This window comes from Aethina tumida, chromosome 7 (assembly GCF_024364675.1).
Source record: "Aethina tumida isolate Nest 87 chromosome 7, icAetTumi1.1, whole genome shotgun sequence".
Taxonomy (NCBI): domain Eukaryota; kingdom Metazoa; phylum Arthropoda; class Insecta; order Coleoptera; family Nitidulidae; genus Aethina; species Aethina tumida.
Genome location: NC_065441.1, coordinates 12,795,054 through 12,815,420, shown reverse-complemented (window position 1 = coordinate 12,815,420; position 20,367 = coordinate 12,795,054). Strand labels below are relative to the sequence as shown.

Here is a 20,367-nt window from a genome sequence, read left to right as displayed (position 1 = left end):
CAAATACCTCTTAGAGAAGAAAAAAATGATTTTAAATATATCAATAAAAATAATTTTATTCATATAAACAAAACAGTGTAAAGTCTGTCTAATAAAATAGTAAATCATTACAATATGTTAAGATATTATACTTGTATAAAAAGAAGAACTTTACTGAGACACTTCTTGATTTGTGGGAGTATTATCTGAGTCATCGGATTCGTCATCGTCATCGTCGTCGTCGTCATCGTCGTCTTCATCGTCATAATACTCTTCTTCCTCCCTCTCAACCGCTTCACCCGTGAAATAGTAAACCGCTCTAGGAATAAGGTGCTCCTTAATGTAATGTCCAATCTCAAAATCACAAGTAAGCAGTAAATTTCTCAGATCTTCGTCTTCACCATCTAGTGCACTGTTCTCCATGGGAGGTGCGAAAAAATTAAAGAACGAATCGTTAGGATGAGACTTTGTAACGGTACGGGTGACGTCGAGAGTTTTGTGCTTCTGTCTCTTGCGAATGAACTTAATGGTTACATTCTTGCCAGGCTTCCAATTGATTTTGCAACCTACACATTTGTAAATCTCTGGACCTTCAAAATTGAATGGGTCACTATCATCTAGCTCACACTTCATGAAATACTCCTTAGTGAGGACTGTATCGTAGAAATATTCGTTGGGTTCAAAATGAAATTCCAGTAAAAATCCCTTAAATCACTGTTAAATTAAAACGTTTAATTTTTATAAAATATTTACCATAGGTTCTTCTTTAATGAACAGCTTAATGTCCATTAAATGCTTCAAGATGGGCACGTCGTATGGTTGGACCATATCTCTCAAAATGCGAACGTTGGCGAAGATGGTCAACCAAAAATTAGGAATGCCCTTAACGTCCTCGTCTCCACCCGCCGCGTCTCCCTCACCATCTGAATGAAATAACGACTCTTCATCGCTAGGTTCATAATCTCCTTTAATAATAGCGGCTCGTTTCTCGTAATCTGGAACATGTAATTCATGGAATTTACATTCAAGCGAGTGAATTTCCTTGAAATTTTCTGCTTCTATCTTGGTCATATCAAACTGAATTTTCTTCAAGGCTTTCACGCGATTTTTGATTCCTACCGGGAGATATGACATTATTTCTATTTGATCTAATTGTCCCTGGAAGTGTGTCAGTAAGTTAGCAATACTCAATGCAGTGTCGTTTTCCATTTCCGGATCGTATTCGTTGTCGTAATCTGCGAATGCCTCATCATCAGACATTTTACTCTAAAATGATAGCTAAATGTAATATTTTAAATTAGACAAACTTCAATTTGTTACGTTGTGCATAAAAATATGAAATTGCTTAAATAGATGCGACTTTTGTTAATATAGAATGTTTATTTAAATATTTCTTACCGCTCGTTATTTATAAATAACTAGGGTTTAGTCCACAAAGAAAAAATGAAGATGAAGTGAGGTGTTCTCCTATTTGACACTCTTTGACGTATGATTCTTACATCAAATCCGATTTGAATTTGCCTAGCGACTAAACGATCTCATAATTTTGCTTTTTATACAATAATTATACACAATTCAAATTTTTGACATAATGGATAATATTTATGAACTAATTAAATAAAATTCTCATAATACTACATATAAATTTAAGATATTTTAATAATTATTTAAAATATGATATTGGAAACTGAATGTTAAAAAGTATTGGTAAATATTGGTAATGTTACAATATTATATTAAAAAACAAAATGATCAATTATTATTACTTTATAAATAAATATATTTCACATAGATGCATGTAATGTTTATGATATTATTCATACATTTTTGCTATCCCAACACTATTAAAATATAAATCATCGTCTTCGCCAATACCCAGAAAGTAAACTATAGCTTTGGGGACAACTCTCTCTTTAATTATTTGTGGAATAGCAAAGTCATAAGTCAGAAACTTCCGAATACTCTTAGTACAAGCTTCATGCATATTGGGATCAGTGGGTTCAAGTGGTGGTGAAAAAAAATTAAAGAATGAAGACTTATGGACAATCTTAGTGATCTTCCTGGTCACTCCTAAAGTTTTGTGTATCTGCCTTTTACGTACGGTCTTTGTAGTTACATCTTTTCCTTGAAACCAATTAATTTCGCAGCCAATGCATTTCTGGATCTGTGGTCCGTTAAAGTCTGCCAAATTTTCTATGTTTGAATCCAACTTTATGTGATACTCTTTGGTAAATATTTCATTTGTAAAATATTGGTTCCGTTCGAAAAGAAATTCAAGCACGAAACCCTAAAATAAGAATTTAGTATATTTATAATTGGATAACAAAGGAAACTACCATGGATTTCTCCATCACAATGACTTTAACATCTTTTAAATACTCTAAAATAGGCTCATCATATGGTTTTATAAGATTTTTCAACATTGAGACGTTTTTGAAGACTGACAACCAAAAATTAGGAATTCCTCTTATATTCCCGTTTTCTCTTAAGTCGATCTTAGGTGCTGCAATTTGGTCTTCGTCCTCCGAAGACCACATGGATTCCTCTTCAGAAGGTTCGTATTCCCCTTTCACAATGGAGGCACGTTTCTTAAAAATAGGTGTATATTGTTCACGGAAGTATTTAACTTCAAGCGCATACAGATCTTTGAAATATTGAATTACTGATTCAATCATATCTTTTTCGATTTTCTTCACTGCAAAAATTCGTTTGTTGATTGATACTGGTAAATCCATCACAATTCAATTTGTCAAACGTCAAAGTAGACTTACTATAAAATATTTCGGGGATTTACAAATAGTACAAACCAACCATTAAAAAAACAAAATATTCAAAATTTTTGTTTATTTCTTAAGAAACATGTATACAAGTCAATGAATTTGTTAAAACGCCCAGAATAAAGGTAATTTAAATTACAAATAATTTACAGTATTGTACAATTAAAATTCGGTTTATCTACTTCCGATTCAGATATTTTTTCTTCATCTTCGTTCTCGTCGTATTCTTCTTCTTCAAAGTCGTCGTCAATTCCTTCGCCAGTATAAAAGTACACTGCTCTTGGTATGATACGGTTCTTCATGAGAAGACCAATTTTGAAATCATCAGTGAGATAATTCGCCAATTCCTCCTTGATACCATCTTCAAGTTCAGATTTTTCTGGCATCGTGGGTGGCGTAAAAAAGTTGAAAAACGAACAATTTTTAACGGTCTTTTCAACCGTTTGATCAGAAGTTGCATTTTTCTGTTTCCTCTGAACAATCTTAATTGTTACGTTTTTGTTTGGTGCCCAGTTGATATTACAGCCTAAGCATTTTGACAACTGGGGTCCCTTAAATTTAGATGGATTTTCATCTGGATCGTATTTCATTAAATATTCTTTGGTAAGGACAGTGTTTGTAAAGAATTCGTTTGGCGTGAAATGAAATTCAAGAATGAAACTCTGAAAAAAATATCTTATTAAAAAACTAAATTATTAAATTATTTACCATTGGTTCTTCCTTAATGATTAGCCTAATATCAATCAAATGTTTGAGAATAGGTGCATCGTGTGGTTGTACCATATCTCTCAAAACTTCAACTTTCATAAAGATGGTCAGCCAGAAATCAGTGATGCCTCTAACATTTTTATCAATACCCTTAGCATAAATCATTCTTTCCAACTCTTCTATCAAGTTTGTCTCAGGCTCATAGGGCCAATCGGCCTCTTCTTCGGTAGGATCATATTCCCCTTTAACAATAGCGGCACGTTTTTCAAAGAAGGGGGTATACAAATTATGGTATTTGCAGTCCAGAGAATAGGAGTCCTTAAAATGTTGGGCCTTAATCTTCGCGAAATTGTAATCAATCTTTTTGAGAGCGTTGATACGTCTTTTTAAGATTCCAACGAGTTCATGATCCTTATTTTGGTCACTGTCGCCTAGATCAATATCGTCGACTTTAAAAATGGGGCACTCCTCTTTATTAGACATTATTAATCTAAAATATTAAGAATGAACCATTTGAGAATAGTTATGTGAAATATATTTTGCTCAGATTACCGACCTACACACCTCACAATTACTGAATAATGTGTATTTCGTTTCTATGGAGAATCCAGATACCTCGCCTACTTATCTAGATTTAATATACATTTTTAAAAAAGTATTAGAATTATATATTAGTATTTTTTTTAAATCTTTTATATACATTTAATATTCATTATTTATTTAATAAGAATCTTTGAAATTTTCAAAAAGTTCCTATATATTTAATAACTTAAGTATTTGAAAAAGTTGATTTGTCATTTGTCAATGGATTGTTCAATAATAAAAATTTCAATATAAAAAATTCACCTAGAAATCAATTAATCTTTAAAAATTTATAAATACTTTTAATAACTTGATTACTGATAGAATTTCTACAAAAAGTGGAAAATTAATTTATATTGATATATTTTAAGAGTTTTAGAATCCGTCAAATGTAAATTCCAAACTCCTCTATTGAAAAATCTCAAATTTACTTCTAACAATACTATATTATAATGCAATAATTATTAACTAACTAATAAAAATACAAAATGATTTTTTACGTAGTTATAATTATAAATAGAAATATATCAAAAAATCTATTTACATAAATATATAGCACAATTTACATTAATAACAAATTAATAACAACTTATTGAAACTATAAGAGATTATATCTTAAAAAGAACGTTACTACTGATTTAATTCTGGTCTGGTCCAGATTTTACAACGTCTCTTTGTTACAATCTCCATGTTCATCCACGTCGTTATTGTTGTTTTCTTCTCTAATTCCATCATCTTCATCGTCATCGTAATCATTATCGTCCTCATCGTCGTCTTCCCTATAGTCTTCTTCATAGTCAACCTCTTCTCCAGTAAAGTGAAGCACTGCCCTAGGAATAATGCGTTCCTTAATATAGTGACCTATTTCGAAATCAGTATTTAGCGAATTCCTTAAGTCATCATCTATGTCTTCGTCTTTGGAGGTACTATCGGGTAATTCCGGCGGCGAAAAGAAATTAAAGAATGAATCATTCTGTATGTGTTTAGTGATGGTGCGAACATCTCCGCGAGTTTTGTGTTTCTGTTTCTTGCGCACAATTTTAATCGTCACATTCTTCTCGGGCTTCCAACTGATCTTACATCCTTTGCAGTTGAAGATTGCCGGCCCTTCAAAGCTAAATGGGTCTCCATCTTCTAATTCACATTTCATGAAATATTCTTTAGTGAGAACTGCATTCGTAAAATACTCGTTAGGTGCAAAATGAAATTCAAGAACAAAGCCCTGGCGAAAATGTTATTTATTAGAATATACAGTGGTTTTTTACATAACTTACCATGGGTTCTTTCTTGATAATCAGTTTTATGTCCACTAAATGTTTTAATATGGGCTCGTCGTGTACTTGGATCATCTCCCTCAAAATTTCTACGTTATTAAAAATTGTCAGCCAAAAATCAGGAATGCCTTTAATTTCTTTGTCCTGTAATTTCACCTTGATTTTCTCTTCAGCTGATTGCTCTTCATCATCTGAAGGCCAATCCGATTCTTCTTCATTAGGCTCATAATCACCTTTGACAATGGAGGCCCGTTTTTCGTACAAGGCGATACGCATATCGTGATATTTACATTCAATATTATGTAAGTCTAGAAAATATTGAACTTCGAGACTCGTATACGCCAATTGAATGTTTTTTAGGGCCCGGAGACGTTTTCGGACGGTTTCCGGAATAATCGACATTATATCCGTATAACTAAGTGTTTGAAGTGGCAAATCATTATTAATTTCTTGTTTCACGGCGACTTCTTTCGGACTCTCTTCTTTCGATTCATCTGTAGACATGTTTTATTAATGTGAAATAACACGAGAAAATATAGATGTGTAAAATGACACCAAGAAAATTGAAATATACGTTACATGTCAAATTTTAAAAAAATAATAATAGCCATTATTCATATTCAAAATTATTTTGTGGGATTTAGGACCAGTTAAAAATAAACGTCAATGTATAAGAAATATTAATTTATTAAAAGCTCTATCACATTGAGTCTATTGAATTAAATTAAATCTCATTACAAAAAGCAAAAGATTCCAGTCTATTTCACTTAGTTCAAAAGTACAAAATATAATAATTTATGATAAAAGACAACAGTGGAAGGACTAATGAACAACGTAAACAAAGTTTGTAAAAAACTAAATGATTAAAAGTTGTAAATAACATTACTGTTGCTTGCAGTTTTGATCTTTAGGATTCTTTGATGTCTCCTTATCAGAGTCAGCATCTTCATCCTCTTCTTCCTCATCGTCCTCTTCATCTTCTTCTTCATCAAAGTCCTCCTCATCTTCAACTCCTTCACCAGTGAAGTAAAGCACAGCTCTCGGAATAATGCGTTCTCTAATATAGTGACCAATTTCGAAATCACTAGTAAGCAAATTCCTCAAATCTTCATCGATATCTTCCTCCTTGACGGAAGTTTCGGGCACCGCCGGCGGTGAGAAGAAATTGAAGAACGAATCGTTCTGCACGGTCTTGGTGACGGTGCGGACTACACCGCGGCTTTTGTGCTTCTGTTTCTTGCGAACCGTCTTGACAGTCACATTCTTGCCCTTGCACCAATTAATTGTGCAGCCAGTGCATTTGTAGATCTCCGGTCCTTCGAAATTGAACGGGTCGTCCTCCTCTGCCACGCATTTCATCAAGTATTCTTTAGTGAGGACAGTGTCTGTGAAGTATTCATTGGGTTCGAAGTAGAATTGAAGCACAAAGCCCTGAAAAAAATTCCTTATGTAACGCAATAATGTTGAGATCAATTAATTGTTTAATATTCATTTATACAAAAATATTATTAAGTTTCATAATACACAGACATTTTGATAATTAATATTTAATTTAAATAATCAGTAATTCCAATAAATGGAAATGAAACATCCTTTATATAATTAAGTGATTATAATTTGTAAATATCATCAATTATTGTTGAAGTATAGCAATAAAATTTAATTTTATCAGTATGACAATATAATTATTCTTACTCACCATAGGTTCATCATTGACAATCAGTTTAATGTCCTTCAAATACTTCAAGATTGGTTCATCATGTGGCTGAACCATCTCCCTCAAAATTCCAACATTCTTGAATATGGTGAGCCAGAAATCTGGAATGCCTTTCACATCCTTGTTTTCCTCCAGCTTGACTTTATCCTTCAAATGCTCTGCCAGTTCCACCTCATCATCAGAGGGCCACTCAGATTCCTCCTCAGTAGGTTCATATTCACCCTTGACAATGGTGGCGCGTTTCTCAAACAGGGGAACATGAAGTGCATGATACTTGCATTCGAGAGCATGGACCTCCTTAAAGAACTGAGCTTCCAGTTTGGTCAAATCAAACTGAAGCTTTTTGAGTGCCTTGACGCGTTTTTTAACGACTGGTGGGAGATTCGCCATCATTTCTAGGTGTTGTTGGTGACTGTTGTATGATGAAAAGATGTTGGGGAATTCCATTGTGATTCTGTTTGCTGCTTCTGGATCTGTTTCTTCCTCCTCGACAAATTCGTCAGGATTTTCTCCTACTGGTTCTTCGTTAGACATGTTATTTTATCTGAAATATCAGATAGGTACACATGTTGAAAGATATTAAACAATGCAAAAGAAGATACAAAATTCCTGGTGATTAACTATTCATTATAACTTATGCCATTAATTTATGAAAAATAATGAAGAAACTATTGAGTTAAATAATTGTTTTATGACGTCGTGGCGGCTATGAATTTGAAACAGTCTACGCACACGTGCAGATTACAACTGTACAAAAAAGTCAAAGGCACGTTGATTCGAATGGATACTAGCCAAAAATGTGTCGACACATAAATCGTGACAGTGCTGGAGCAACCCGCATTCATCAAACAAAGAATTAACATTTAAAACTACAGAAAAAACGTCGAATACTTACCGAAAACCGGTGAGATTCTGGCAGTTGCTTCACCGATGGCGGACAGAGGATGGCGGTAACTGTGCAAAAGACAGACGCAATTTCCTATCCCCACCACATAATGCGAAAAACAAATGCTCATAGCACATCTGCCCAGAACTTGAACTCCCACGTTTTGCCGCAAATTTTCTAGCAAAGATGCCTGTAATTCTTGCCTTTTAATTTAAAATTGCATGCACTTTTTATATAATTAACTTAACATTGTTGATGATTAATGGTAAAACTCGCCATAAGTAACACGCTGAATATAATTTTAGGCGTTTATTCAATTATTTTAGGTGTGCCATCTCTGAAGGAATAGCCAATTTGCATAACAACTCCAGAGGGCGACGCATGTTGAAGCACATGCACGCCGAGTCTTCGTCCGGTTTCGATATGTGCTGTGCCCTAAGCTGACAGTTTTTTCGGGTTTCCTGTGCATTCGGCATGCGCAACAAATTCAAAATGATGAGTGCGATGACTCACCGCCACATTCTGCGCGGCTAATTAAACGAAATTACGGGAACAATGTTTTTTGAACTAGTTCGATCAGGATGAATTAGACATAACTGTTATTATCTGAAATGTTCGGCTTTTTGTATACGCATTCCTTTGTATATTTCGTAATCACTTCGGCTATCACGTATTTCGTTCTCGAGGTGATTTGATATTTTATTTGTGTGATTAACAATAATAATTTGTTTTATGAAGCTATTTTTAGTCTACCCTCCTAACAACCATCCAGTACTTATTTGGACGAGCGCCATAGTACCCGACTATCCAAGGCTTATTAGCTGCTTTAACAATGAATATAAATGCTTAATTAGCAGAAACAATAGCCAGAATAATGTATCAGTAAGTTGAATATTTATCAATTGGGACAGAATATTTAACATTACCTGATATGGTATATAACTCATTGTGTTGGACAGGCATATTTATTCTACGGAAGCCACATGGACAACAATGTGTTTCCTCTACCACGAAATGAGGAAATATGGACTCTTTTCCATGAGGAGTCACCCAGAAATTATGCTCCCATATTATACAGCGAAACTCAGAATTTGTTTAATATTACTGCTACTTTTAGTAGAAATAGTGACTTTCCTTTAACATTACAGTATTTGCCCAATGTTACTATTCTTACAGGTGAATATAAGATAGCCTTTAGTTGACATTAACTGAATCATGCCTCTGAATTAAAATATTAAGAAATATGTATGATTAAATAAGGTCATGTTTTAGTTCAGCACTCTCTGATAAATTTAAGTACATAAAACTGTAGCAGTCGCCACATAACACATGATTAGTCATTTTGCCAAAATAGTTTATGGGCTGTGTAACCACATTAATAATAGAAACTAAAACTTCCTTTAGACCATTAATTATCATTAAGCATTTCAACAATTTTGATGTAATTGATGCTCAGAGCCTTTTATTACGTCAAAAAATTGATAATACAACAGAAGTAATTATTTTAAAATTAGAATTAAAACAAATATTTTAACATTCGTTAAAATTTTAATTATAATTAACCGAATGTCGCAAATAAAATGACAATTTGTACTGTTCCATGTAAAATAATGGAAGAAGTAACGAGATTATTTAATTTTTTGTTTATTATAATAAAAGTGTATGTATAGAAGTTACAGTTAACATTTAAAAAATACTTAAAAATTATTATAGTTAGGTGGAAAATTATCATAGAAATTTTTGTCTCAGATGCTCAGTATTTTGTTAACACTAACACAAAAAATAAGTTGCTAGCTGATTTAGCTCCAATATTATATTTACAATCCGACTGTGATACACCCATTGGAAGGGACAATGTGGTAAAGCAACTAATGAAACACATAGATATCGACTCCTATGGAGCCTGTCTGCACAACAAAGATTTTCCTTCAGAGTAAGTTAATTTTTGATTTAAAAAAAATGCGTCAAAACACACCACTTTCAGGATCTCAAAAGTGAACTCCTTAGACTTGTACAACGAGGAACTTTTAAAATTCATTGCAAGATATAAATTCGTGATAGCTTTTGAAAACGCTGAATGTAAGGATTACATAACTGAAAAACTATGGCGACCTCTGATTGCCGGTTCCGTACCCATTTACTGGGGATCCCCCACCGTTGAAGTATGTTTTAGTAACTTTTTAAAACAAATTTTATGAGTATTTTTTAGGACTGGTTACCTACAAACAATTCTGTAATTTTACTTAATAATTTCGAAAGTATTGAATCACTAGCAGCATATATTAAGCAAGTAAACAATAACGATACTCTGTATAATCTTTTCCTAACGCACAAGCTTCAAAACACCGTACAGAACATTAATTTAAAAGCACATTTGGGGGACGCAGACGAATATAATTCTATAGCAGATTTTGAATGCTTTATCTGTAAGCGAATTCATAACGGTTTCAATCAGACGCCGAAGGAAAGGGTGTATGATTGTTTACCACCAAGAGATCCCTCTTGGAATGGACATTGGAACGTTGGAAAATGTCAGGCCAAAGCACTTATTCACTTAATCAAGGCCAATCGTAAATTTTCCAATGAGACCTACGAAAAACTTTGGCACAATTTTTACGAAACAGACAATTGTTAAATTAAAAAATAAAATAAAGGTTATAAATAAATATGTTTATTTTTTCACAATTACTCATTCTAAAATCCGAGTATCGCAACATATTTACAGTAACTTACGTTTATTTGTCATACAAAATATACAATAGTAAAATTCTACTAATTCAAAAAATTTCAAAAAGTTACAGTCCATATAAAAATATTTTTATTCAATTCGATGAAGAAGTGCACTTCATCCGCATAACAAGTATATACACAGATCAAAAATTCCCTATAAAGCCTTCATTAAGTCAATTTCGGATATCCACAACCATTTTTTCGTAATTGTCTTGAGAAATCTAAAAGTTAGCATAAAAGAAAAATTGCACTAGGTGAACATTCCCAATACTGGACCATCAAGAATTGTTTATGAACAATTTAAAATGTATGTGTTTAAAAGTGAAATATTTCGTTTAATTTTTGTAAATATTTAATATTATTGACTCAAGGTAATATTGTAATAAAAGATTAATAAATTGTACTTTCATTTGATTCATTCGTTATTCATTTTTATATCTAAAAATTGTTAGAATTTATTTAGAAATCTTATGTTCTTGATGTCCATCCTCAGGATACTATAGTAATACATCTTACAATGCCTGATTTTATTGCATACATAAGGAACTGTAGGTTTAAGTTATGATCTATATTCGTTAAGTACTGAATGATATGAGATTTTCAGGAGATTTCAAGAGTTTAACCTTTTATATTATTCTCCTGGTTAAGAAAGTACCATACGCAAATGGTACTTGGTGTAAGTGGTAACTCTGAACTTTCCAAAGCCGAATGCACGACCTTACGGACACTGGAAGACAATATTGTGTATTACACGTAAATCTACTATCCACGTATATTCGCTAAAAACCCGAAACTAAAAAACTGAGGTAAAATCGTCCCTACAATCCTAATAATTAAGTGTATCTTGTGGGGGGATAAAAATAACAATTCAATCTAAATAAATAATTAAAAAATAATAATAAATAAAATACGTTCCAGCTCAGTCGCCCTTGGTCTTGTTCTTTTTGGCGAAGCTGAACAGTTTTCGCTTTTTCTTCTTGACATCGTCCTCCATCAGAGACGAATCGGTCGAACACACATCTTCCTCAATCGATCCGTATTGCAATTCGCGGGTGGAACTGCGTGAAGGCAATCGGGCGGCGCCTTCCAGCGACGGATCCGACGACGAGGTAGTGGCGTGCGCCTTCGCCCGTCCCAGCGTCTCCAGCACGATGTTCGAGTCCTGGGAGTAGGCACGAATCATGCCCGATTTGGGGGGCGTGGCGACGTGAATGTCGTTGTTGCTCACACTCCGCGGCCCCGTCAGCATTCTGGCCGGCCTGTGCGGCATCCGGACCGGCTGTGGAATCGGATCTTCCGGCCAGGTACTACAATTAGGACACTAATTAATGTTGGTTGAAAGATTAAAAATGAGTATTTACGGAAGTCGGGAACGAGTAACTTACGCATCGACGTTGCCGCCCACAACAAAACTGACGGTTTTCTGATCGGAAACAAACACTTCTTCGTCCATTTTGCTGTTCTCACTTTCGGATGAGTCGCCCTCTTTCCACTGGTACATGGGATGGGTGGCGTCTACGTATCCTGCACATACAGCCATGTCTTACAACACCTTGACGGGAATAATCGGAAGATTGAGTTTAAATGATGAAAATGGTCTGTTTTCCCAAACAACCTCTCGTGTTCTAAATGCGATGTATGGATAAAGATGGGGAAATTTGAAACCTTCACCCAATTATGTAGCATTTTATTTATTGTTATCTACACCTTGATGGTAGAATAAATTAATAATAGATTAAACCAAGTTACCTTAAGATTAACTAAGTTAAATCATTTTTTTAAATTTTGCATTTTAATAGAAGATCATTATAATAAGCATCAAGCATTAAAATATTTACAAATGTTCATAAATAAGCATTATTATTACAGGCTATTATGAATATTTGTTTGGTTAATTGTTCTTCCTTATATGTATTAATAAAATAAAATATTTCTTCAGTATTTTATTTCTATAAAGTCCAATTTTTATAGAACCTTTTGCCTGTCCATAATTACCATAACCAAATGTTACATCTATCATTCAAATTTATAAAACAAATTCTACTTCATGCAAAATCAAAACATATTCAGTTTCTGTTTGGGACTGTGGGAACTTGGAAAAATAAAAAATAAAAATCGTGAACATACCTGTATATTTAAAACTCAGCTACAAACTAAATACAAGCAAAACGCCCCTAAATATTTTCTTTAAATAAAATTTCAAATAACAAGCAACTAGATAAACTAACTACAAAAAATTACAGCACTATTTTATTGTGATAAGTACTTCAGCATAAGTACTATCTTAAGTATTTTACATGTCAGGCCAGGTTAGTGTTAAATGCATTTTCACAATGATAAATTACTTAATAATATGTTCAACCCTTTCTGAACGAAAGTGAGATTATTATGGAAAAGGCAAAAGGTAGAAAAATTCAGGTACTAAAATTTTTGAAATCACAGATCAAAGAGATTCTTTTAAATCATAGGTTTTTTTAGATAATATGTACAACAATTTACAACTTGGGGTTCAAGGAACATAAATTAGGTAAAGAGCACCCAAATTGTAAAAATGAGAGTATGATAGTGAAAAATAAGTATAAAAAACAACACATGAACAAAAACAAGCAGAGAGCAAAAGCATTAAACAATAAAATTCTCATCTTATTGGGACAATCAACAATAGCAATAAAATAATGTAAAAAAATAAGTTTTATGGAAAAAATGTTAGCGAAAGGGTTGAGTATTTACTAACCTAAACTAACATTTTCAGAATAAATACAAAATAATAATAAGTAAATCGTATAAAACCACATAATATACAACGATGTCCGCCTGCACAAGTCACATTGTAAGTACAAAAAAATATACAAATCAGCTGAAATCAAATAAGTGCATAACTGGGACGGAACTTTGGGACAATAAAACAAAATGCAAAGCAAACGGACATCGGACTCAATCAATTTCCAATGAAATACAACCCAGTTGTTTAAATGGCACAATGCATTAGATGGTTTTATAGCGAACTGAGGGAGATAAATGATTAATATCCAAAAGAAAATTAATTATGAAGAAAACTAACACCGGTGCTCAATCGGAGAAATCGTTTTCATCATCAAATGAGTGTGTCTTACCTGCGTGGCCGCCGTACAAAGAACCAGTCTCATCATCTAAATCGTCCGTGCTGTTCATGCGGCCTGAAAAAAATCAAGAAATTAATTAGTAAACAGGAAGCCAGACATTATCAAAACGTACCCTTAAGTCCGCGGCCGTTCATCCCGACCCGGTTGTACAGCACATTCTCTAACGAGTTTATACCGCTGTTGTTGATGATATTGAAGCCACACAGAAGTTCGATCTGTTTCCAGCGGTGCACCCGCTCCTGCAGCTCTTGCGTGACCTCGTTGAGGGCGGTACGTGCCTCCACTATCGAACGATCGACCTCGTCGATCGATTTGCCGTGCGTCGACACGAAGGCACCGACTAGACTCGAGCGCTTCTTCCGCAGTTTTTCGCACTAAAATCAGAAAACAAAACGTGACTAAAGATTCAGTAGTACACGTAGTACGGTACTTATTATTATAACAAAATTATGATCCTGAAAAAAATTAAATCAGGCGTTCACATTCTTAGTAAAAAGCAGAGGTTCCCTTTCTTCTAGGTTAACCTTAATTCGGGTTGGCGATAAGATTAAACGAAAGGGTCGGGAACAATTGACTTATTTAGCATTTATTTGAATGTATTAAGATTTTCTTCATTATTGAAGAGGTTCTAAATTTGAGTAGTACTGTCTAATATTTTTAAAATATTTTATAATTATGGCCACCATTGTAAATATACTTGATTACCTCATTGTTTGTTTTTCTACTACTCGTAATCAGTAATAAATCACTGGCGAACCGTGTTTTTAGTACTTACAGCTTCTCTGGCTTGTTGCAGTTGCTTCTCCGCGATAATTTTCTTTTTAATGTAACCTTTATTTTCAATTTCGTGCGTCAGCTGCAACCACTGCTGCAATCCGGGCGGTGGAGCCCAACACCTATCCTTCAGTTCACCCTCCGCTATTTGCAATTCCGTCCGCAACATCTAAAACCCAAAAAGGGAATAACAAAACTGATCCAGCAACGAACAAAAAACGTATTTTACACACCTCAATCTCAGCTTTTAGTTGAGACACTTCCAGATCCGAATTCGAGGTGGACAACGTCAACGAATCCGCCTGTAATTTCTTCTCCAGGTCGAGTTTCTCGGTGATGACGCTCTCCTGCGCCTGCTTCGCCACCTCAAGCTCCTTCTGGAGGTTTTCCAGGGCTTTTTCGGCGTTTTGCAGGCTATCCATGTCGCGGTTCATGCGTGCCAAGTGGTGCCGGAACCTTTTGTTCTGCTGGAAGGCATAATATACGCCTAGGCCGCCGACGATTGTCAGGAAAATTAGCGTTAGATCCTTCCAGTGGGGTGTGCTATCTGGAATTTTGTTTCAGGATGAGAAAATGTATACCAATATACGATTTTCAATGTTTTATTATTGCATAATTATTTTATTTAAATAAAAAATTTTGGAAAAAGTTGTAAATACAAAATTTTCTGATAAAAATCTATAAATAAATAAATAATTGACTTTAATATTGAGTGTATATAAAATATTAATAAAAAACAACAAAAATCTATTAGAAAACAAGTATTTATAAAGATTTTCAATTTTAAAAGATTTTTCTAATCTATATATTTTTCTACAAAAATCGATGAAAAATGTTAAAAATTTAAATATTAAAAATGAAAAATTTATACCAGTATTTTTCAATGTTTTGTTATTGTGTGATTATTTTATTTAAATTTAATATTATAGAGGAAGCTATAAAGAACATATTAAATAATTGTTGCAAAATTAAATGATAAATATTTCAAAGAAATATATCTTCATAATTAAAATGCATAAGGATAAATTTGGGTTTCGGTAAGTTTTGTATTTTAGAAATATATAAAAAGATAAGGACAATATTATATAAACATTACTAAAAATTGTATGATTTACGATTGTATGATATACGAATAATTAAAAAAGATTTGACAAAAGTTTGAAAGGATATATCAAGATAATAATAACTTTAACTTTAAAAATATAAATTAGCATAATGAATGACATAATTCCTTAAAACAAACAAATCTTCCAAATAACGTTATTCTATTAACATAACTATAAAAAAACTTGAATGTACTCATCCATCATTCATCGCCGACTAAATAAGATACCCGGCGATTCGATTATGAAACGAGAAACGCGAGCAATCGAACACAGAACGGCGCTCACCGTGAACTTGTCTAAAGTAAAAACCACTCTCCGTATTGCATGACCTCGTCGCCATCGCCCATTTCTCTACAACGACGAATACCCACCGACCCACGTCCCAAACCGAAAAACCTTCATAATCATAATTGCGGGCGCATTATGTAATGATTTATAATAACAGTTTACGGTGCGTGATTTGCGACGAATCGACCGTACGGAATTCGCGGCGTTTCCTACCTTTCGGCGGTCCGAACAGGACCACGTCCATCGCCTTCAGCGAGATCTTCTGCTTGTGGATCGGGTCCTTGATGCCTATAAGGCTCAAATAGTGTGCATTGTTGGCGGCCAGTCTGGAACAAATACACTTCTTAGTACATTAATCGGCCTTAATGTGTGCAAGTACTACTCCTGAATCAAACTACAATTGGTATCGGTAAAGTTTGACGAACTCTCAGCAAGATCATATGGAAATGAAGGACCTTGCAAATCTCGTTTTAATCGAATGGCGAATTTTAATGTGGACATATTGTTTTTATTTATTTGCGATTGGTTAGAATTGTTTGAACGTGATTTTACGGTGATATTTTCCTTGCAAGTCATTTCCTTTTGTTTAAATGTGTTGTTATCGATGAACATTTTTGTGTTAGTGAATCAAGTTTATGTTCATAACTGATTTGAAATATATTACATTAAATATAAAACATCGTAAATATTGTATAAAGTTTTTATAATTTAGTAGTCAGAATTGGTTATGTAAAACAGTGAATGTAAATATAATATAAAAATATAAATTTCAATTATAACTATAAATTTTGATCATGAAACTTATTTACTTTCAGTTATTTTTATTATATTTATTTAATAATACATTAAGTAACAAAAACAAGTAAACCAACTATAAAATACTGGATTATTATATTTTTACCCAAATGTTTGCAATTTTTATATTTTTAAACCCATTTTAAGAAAGAATTAATTGTGATAAGATTTAATCAATTAAAGGAAGTCCAGTAAAATATTCAGAATTAATTCTGATCAAATAAAATAAATAAAATATCCTGCTTTTTGGTAAGAATGTGAAGGTTCGAAGATATGCCGATATTATACAAGTATTAATAATTAATTAAATGTCACTCATTTAGTCGATAAAAATTCCTATCAAAATTTAAGTTACTGCATTTATGTCCAGCTCAATTTAGAAAAATTAGACACATTAAATAAAATAGTTATTATATACAGAGTGATTCACTTAACTTCACTTATTTAGTTTATGGATAACAAAAAACATATAGATTTGAAATTCTTATAATATACCAGACTACTCCTCTAATTTTACATCAACTCTGTTATTTTCAATGGGACACCCCGTATATTTTTGAATTTTTATATTGAATTTAAGATAATTGCAATTAGAAGGTTTTACCATATCCTATACCTAAACTCAGTAGTTTTTGAGTTAAAATTTTTGGCAAATTAAATAAGTTATGAGAATCTCCTTGTATTTGAAATTTTAAAAAGTTACTATAATAATAATCCCTTATAACTGGTATTCATTAAAATGACGTAATGTTTTAATCAGCCTTTTTCTTAATTTATTTTGAATTGGAAATTGAAATAGTAGTATAAAGTAGAAATAAATTTATGATAAAGTTCCATTATTAATTTTTTATCAACTGGTAATATTAAAATGTTCAACATTTTTATAAAATATGAACTTGAAACACTTTTATTTATGATTATATTTTTATACTTATTAAATAAATATTAGTTTTTAAATTAGTTGCTAGGAAAAGTGATACTTTATTTATCAAGTTAATAATTTTCGTACGATCCAAACACAAATTTGTTAATATTTATATATTTATCAGTTGAAATATTTAGATCTATCTAAATTTTCCTCTAATTTATGTAGTCTCAACTTCACGTATTAGGAATGTACCTTGGTAAATTGGCACCAGTGACCTTGTGCTGGATGAAATTGGGGACGTATTGAGGTAATTCGACCGATTGTGTGAGCCATTCGGTTGTCTGCTGGATGGTCCAGTTGTGGACGTCGGACTTGAGCCACGCCTCCCACAACTCCTTCACCGAGATGTGCATGTCGTTCTTATGGAACACCTTTTGCCGCTTCTCATAACCAGAATCGTATTTCAGTTCCTCCCTTAGGAACTAAAACAAAATACAGGATATTAAATAACGTTTATGGAACATATGTGATTAATAAACAACTAAAAGGTTTGTTTATTATCACAAACCGCAATTGGATTAAACATACCAAGAAAATTATAATTGATTACAAGAAAGTGAAATAAAGCAGCCATAAATAGACATCATTCGCCAATCAAATATCAATGTATAGTACGTGGTTTCTTTATAATTAACATTACATAATTTAGTAGTTTAAAGCAGTACAAAAAACAAGAAAAATTCACGAATTAAGGGATAATATTAATAATATAATAGCGTGCCAGATTTATCCTCCCAATTAAATCTGGTTAAAATGTTGAAGCATGTGCATGTTCATAAAAGTATGAATAAATACCCGTACTGAAATTAATCATATTTATATTTAATCGCTTGGTTTAGCGTTCTCCAACTTCTCACGTGAATAAGTAAAATATTAATCTATTAATTTAAATTAATGTAAACATCTAAGTAATGTTTTTAGGCGACACAAAAAAATTGGAACTACAAGTTCAAGGAATGTTTAATTATCTCCCACATTCAAATATTTGTCAATTGTATTAATATTACTTGAACATTTCACTATAAATAATTTACAAATTAATATATTAAATCAGGGAGGTATTTTTGTTTAATAATGTTAAATATATTTTGAAAATAAATTTAAAGAAGAGTAAGAATTCTCTAAAACAAAGTTTGAACTTAATTAAATATTAATATACTATTAATTTATTATTAGTGAGAGATTGAATTTTACTTTAAATCTAATAAGATTTTTTAATTCATAATTTTTTTTAGACAATAAATTAAAATAAAGTTTAGGAGAATTAGTAATATAAAAACTGTTGATTATTGGTATTAAATGTATTATTTAGTATTTAGTGTATTTATTAAATTATTATTCTTAAATTTAATAATTAATTGTATCCTAAAATGGAAAATAATCAAGGTAAGTTTATGTCTATAATAAAATACCAATCATTGAAAAATAAAAGCCAGTCAAGTATGCTGTTAGAACAAAATGTGAATATGGTAATTATTAGAGTAAATAATCTAAAATTCTAAAAACATATTTTTAATAAAGGAAGGGAAGTTTTACTGTAAGTCTAATAAGACTTTTAATTTCGAATATTTTTTAACTTTGTTGTAAGCAATGAGCACATAGTTTGTTGATTTCACACGCCATCATTAAATGATATCCTGATAATTATTTCGTTATGTAATGTATACATCAAAAACAATTTCAATACTTCTAGAACCACACACACATATATGTTTATTGACATTATCTGTTTCTATTCAGAGACGCGTATATAATAATTCATGCAAACTTTTAAACATTTGTACAATAAAAATTCTTTCATGTCCACCACACTTTTGCATGTCATTCCTATTTCCTGTGTTTTAGTCTTATCAGACAGATAAATTAATTATTGCAAAACTAGTAATAAAAATTTTACCAACAAGGATGTGCTGCCTGTATTACATTTACTTAACTTATCAGTTTACATTGCTTGTTTTTTCAACATAATACGGCTAATTAACATTTTTAATTGCCCATTGATATCCAACCAAGTATTTAAATCCACAATGCTAACATTTAAATGTGAAACAATACTCACATCATCCGATTCGGATAAATCAATGTTCCCATTGGCATCATCATCCAATTTCTGATGCAGAGATTTAATTGCCTCCAATCCTAGTTTATCACTGGCTGCCATAGCCAAACAGGCAAAGTCCTGAATGCTACATGTCTCATACAAAACTGAAATGTCTTATAATATAATTTGTATTAAATGCCAAAATATACTTTAAAGAACTTACCATCTTTATGGCTGTTGGAAGTGGTTAAGTCACTGGAAGAATAAGTACTACGAAGAGGCTCCCTGGCCTCGGAGCCGGAATTTTTGGACTCCGCATTACTGAGTTCGTTGTGTTTGACAGCCTCGCTGGCGATCTGGTACACACTGTCGGGCTCGCACTGTACACATTTCCCGGAAACACAGAAAACTAACCAAAAAATCAGTGCCCGAATATGCATCGCGGCTCAATCCCTTCGCACTGGAACCGCGCAACCGATTTTTTCCTAAAGACTATATTACTTCGCTTAAAACTAAAATTTACTATCATAATAAACTGTTATTTTTTTAGTTTGACATTTCACAGCCGATTTTACTTTACTCAAGGTTGTCAGTTTGGCAGATTCGGAAAATTTCGATGGAGTAATCGGTACTTCGTTCGGTGTGTTACGGACTTAACAC

The 20,367-nt window shown here is 32.5% G+C and overlaps 7 protein-coding genes across 12 annotated transcripts; 1 reads left to right on the top strand and 6 right to left on the bottom strand.

The window, feature by feature from the left end:
* Window positions 1–29: 29 nt before the first annotated feature.
* On the bottom strand, window positions 30–1,500 carry LOC109606788 (nucleosome assembly protein 1-like 1-B). Of its 2 annotated transcripts, none has more exons than XM_020023330.2 (3): window positions 1,378–1,500; window positions 733–1,245; window positions 30–684 (listed from the first exon to the last, which is right to left on the bottom strand). In XM_020023330.2, the coding sequence occupies exons 2-3, from the start codon at window positions 1,237–1,239 to the stop codon at window positions 151–153; spliced, it is 1,041 nt and encodes a 346-aa protein (XP_019878889.1). In that variant the 5' UTR covers window positions 1,240–1,245; window positions 1,378–1,500; the 3' UTR covers window positions 30–150. The 2 variants fall into 2 exon arrangements, with proteins under 2 accessions (XP_019878889.1, XP_049825669.1); XM_049969712.1 differs by having other exon boundaries at window positions 733–1,257; window positions 1,378–1,485.
* Window positions 1,501–1,740: 240 nt separating this feature from the next.
* Window positions 1,741–2,665, bottom strand: LOC126266239 (nucleosome assembly protein 1-like 1-B). The gene is made up of 2 exons (XM_049969832.1): window positions 2,316–2,665; window positions 1,741–2,266 (listed from the first exon to the last, which is right to left on the bottom strand). Exons 1-2 carry the CDS (start codon window positions 2,652–2,654, stop codon window positions 1,793–1,795), a joined length of 813 nt encoding a protein of 270 aa, XP_049825789.1. The 5' UTR covers window positions 2,655–2,665; the 3' UTR covers window positions 1,741–1,792.
* A 141-nt stretch (window positions 2,666–2,806) lies between these two features.
* Window positions 2,807–4,122, bottom strand: LOC109606786 (nucleosome assembly protein 1-like 1-B). 2 transcript variants are annotated; one of them, XM_049969743.1, is made up of 3 exons: window positions 4,034–4,122; window positions 3,465–3,954; window positions 2,807–3,418 (listed from the first exon to the last, which is right to left on the bottom strand). In XM_049969743.1, the coding sequence occupies exons 2-3, from the start codon at window positions 3,945–3,947 to the stop codon at window positions 2,903–2,905; spliced, it is 999 nt and encodes a 332-aa protein (XP_049825700.1). In that variant the 5' UTR covers window positions 3,948–3,954; window positions 4,034–4,122; the 3' UTR covers window positions 2,807–2,902. The 2 variants fall into 2 exon arrangements, with proteins under 2 accessions (XP_049825700.1, XP_019878886.1); XM_020023327.2 differs by lacking the exon at window positions 4,034–4,122 and having other exon boundaries at window positions 3,465–4,011.
* A 413-nt stretch (window positions 4,123–4,535) lies between these two features.
* LOC109606789 (nucleosome assembly protein 1-like 1) lies at window positions 4,536–5,900 on the bottom strand. Its single transcript, XM_020023331.2, has 2 exons — window positions 5,321–5,900; window positions 4,536–5,268 (listed from the first exon to the last, which is right to left on the bottom strand). Exons 1-2 carry the CDS (start codon window positions 5,822–5,824, stop codon window positions 4,708–4,710), a joined length of 1,065 nt encoding a protein of 354 aa, XP_019878890.1. The 5' UTR covers window positions 5,825–5,900; the 3' UTR covers window positions 4,536–4,707.
* Window positions 5,901–5,989: 89 nt separating this feature from the next.
* Window positions 5,990–8,077, bottom strand: LOC109606787 (nucleosome assembly protein 1-like 1-B). The gene is made up of 3 exons (XM_020023328.2): window positions 7,933–8,077; window positions 7,020–7,581; window positions 5,990–6,751 (listed from the first exon to the last, which is right to left on the bottom strand). The coding sequence occupies exons 2-3, from the start codon at window positions 7,569–7,571 to the stop codon at window positions 6,203–6,205; spliced, it is 1,101 nt and encodes a 366-aa protein (XP_019878887.2). The 5' UTR covers window positions 7,572–7,581; window positions 7,933–8,077; the 3' UTR covers window positions 5,990–6,202.
* Window positions 8,078–8,236: 159 nt separating this feature from the next.
* Window positions 8,237–10,589, top strand: LOC109602282 (alpha-(1,3)-fucosyltransferase B). 3 transcript variants are annotated; one of them, XM_049970157.1, is made up of 6 exons: window positions 8,237–8,609; window positions 8,672–8,805; window positions 8,883–9,099; window positions 9,673–9,856; window positions 9,908–10,085; window positions 10,133–10,589. In XM_049970157.1, the coding sequence occupies exons 3-6, from the start codon at window positions 8,907–8,909 to the stop codon at window positions 10,556–10,558; spliced, it is 981 nt and encodes a 326-aa protein (XP_049826114.1). In that variant the 5' UTR covers window positions 8,237–8,609; window positions 8,672–8,805; window positions 8,883–8,906; the 3' UTR covers window positions 10,559–10,589. The 3 variants fall into 3 exon arrangements, with proteins under 3 accessions (XP_049826114.1, XP_049826113.1, XP_049826115.1); XM_049970156.1 differs by having other exon boundaries at window positions 8,662–8,805; XM_049970158.1 differs by having other exon boundaries at window positions 8,672–9,099.
* LOC109602300 (stromal interaction molecule homolog) lies at window positions 10,573–20,326 on the bottom strand. 2 transcript variants are annotated; one of them, XM_020018640.2, is made up of 10 exons: window positions 19,931–20,326; window positions 19,726–19,880; window positions 17,859–18,088; window positions 16,157–16,269; window positions 14,783–15,096; window positions 14,551–14,718; window positions 13,888–14,149; window positions 13,767–13,829; window positions 12,039–12,177; window positions 10,573–11,960 (listed from the first exon to the last, which is right to left on the bottom strand). In XM_020018640.2, the coding sequence occupies exons 1-10, from the start codon at window positions 20,145–20,147 to the stop codon at window positions 11,573–11,575; spliced, it is 2,049 nt and encodes a 682-aa protein (XP_019874199.2). In that variant the 5' UTR covers window positions 20,148–20,326; the 3' UTR covers window positions 10,573–11,572. The 2 variants fall into 2 exon arrangements, with proteins under 2 accessions (XP_019874199.2, XP_019874200.2); XM_020018641.2 differs by having other exon boundaries at window positions 19,726–19,871.
* Window positions 20,327–20,367: the final 41 nt, after the last annotated feature.

Coding starts and splice junctions, on each gene's coding strand:
- LOC109606788 (XM_020023330.2), bottom strand. CDS start 1,239: ATGTCTGATGATGAGGCATTCGCAGATTACGACAACGAATACGATCCG. Junction 685..732: donor TCATTAAAGAAGAACCTATG/GTAAATATTTTA, acceptor CAGTGATTTAAG/GGATTTTTACTGGAATTTCA.
- LOC126266239 (XM_049969832.1), bottom strand. CDS start 2,654: ATGATTGAATCAGTAATTCAATATTTCAAAGATCTGTATGCGCTTGAA. Junction 2,267..2,315: donor TTGTGATGGAGAAATCCATG/GTAGTTTCCTTT, acceptor TTCTTATTTTAG/GGTTTCGTGCTTGAATTTCT.
- LOC109606786 (XM_049969743.1), bottom strand. CDS start 3,947: ATGTCTAATAAAGAGGAGTGCCCCATTTTTAAAGTCGACGATATTGAT. Junction 3,419..3,464: donor TCATTAAGGAAGAACCAATG/GTAAATAATTTA, acceptor TATTTTTTTCAG/AGTTTCATTCTTGAATTTCA.
- LOC109606789 (XM_020023331.2), bottom strand. CDS start 5,824: ATGTCTACAGATGAATCGAAAGAAGAGAGTCCGAAAGAAGTCGCCGTG. Junction 5,269..5,320: donor TTATCAAGAAAGAACCCATG/GTAAGTTATGTA, acceptor CATTTTCGCCAG/GGCTTTGTTCTTGAATTTCA.
- LOC109606787 (XM_020023328.2), bottom strand. CDS start 7,571: ATGTCTAACGAAGAACCAGTAGGAGAAAATCCTGACGAATTTGTCGAG. Junction 6,752..7,019: donor TTGTCAATGATGAACCTATG/GTGAGTAAGAAT, acceptor AATTTTTTTCAG/GGCTTTGTGCTTCAATTCTA.
- LOC109602282 (XM_049970156.1), top strand. CDS start 8,535: ATGTTCGGCTTTTTGTATACGCATTCCTTTGTATATTTCGTAATCACT. Junction 9,100..9,672: donor CAATGTTACTATTCTTACAG/GTGAATATAAGA, acceptor TTTTTGTCTCAG/ATGCTCAGTATTTTGTTAAC. Junction 9,857..9,907: donor AACAAAGATTTTCCTTCAGA/GTAAGTTAATTT, acceptor CACCACTTTCAG/GATCTCAAAAGTGAACTCCT.
- LOC109602300 (XM_020018640.2), bottom strand. CDS start 20,147: ATGCATATTCGGGCACTGATTTTTTGGTTAGTTTTCTGTGTTTCCGGG. Junction 15,097..16,156: donor CCTGTTCGGACCGCCGAAAG/GTAGGAAACGCC, acceptor ACAAAATTCCAG/ATAGCACACCCCACTGGAAG. Junction 11,961..12,038: donor GTGGGCGGCAACGTCGATGC/GTAAGTTACTCG, acceptor TCCTAATTGTAG/TACCTGGCCGGAAGATCCGA.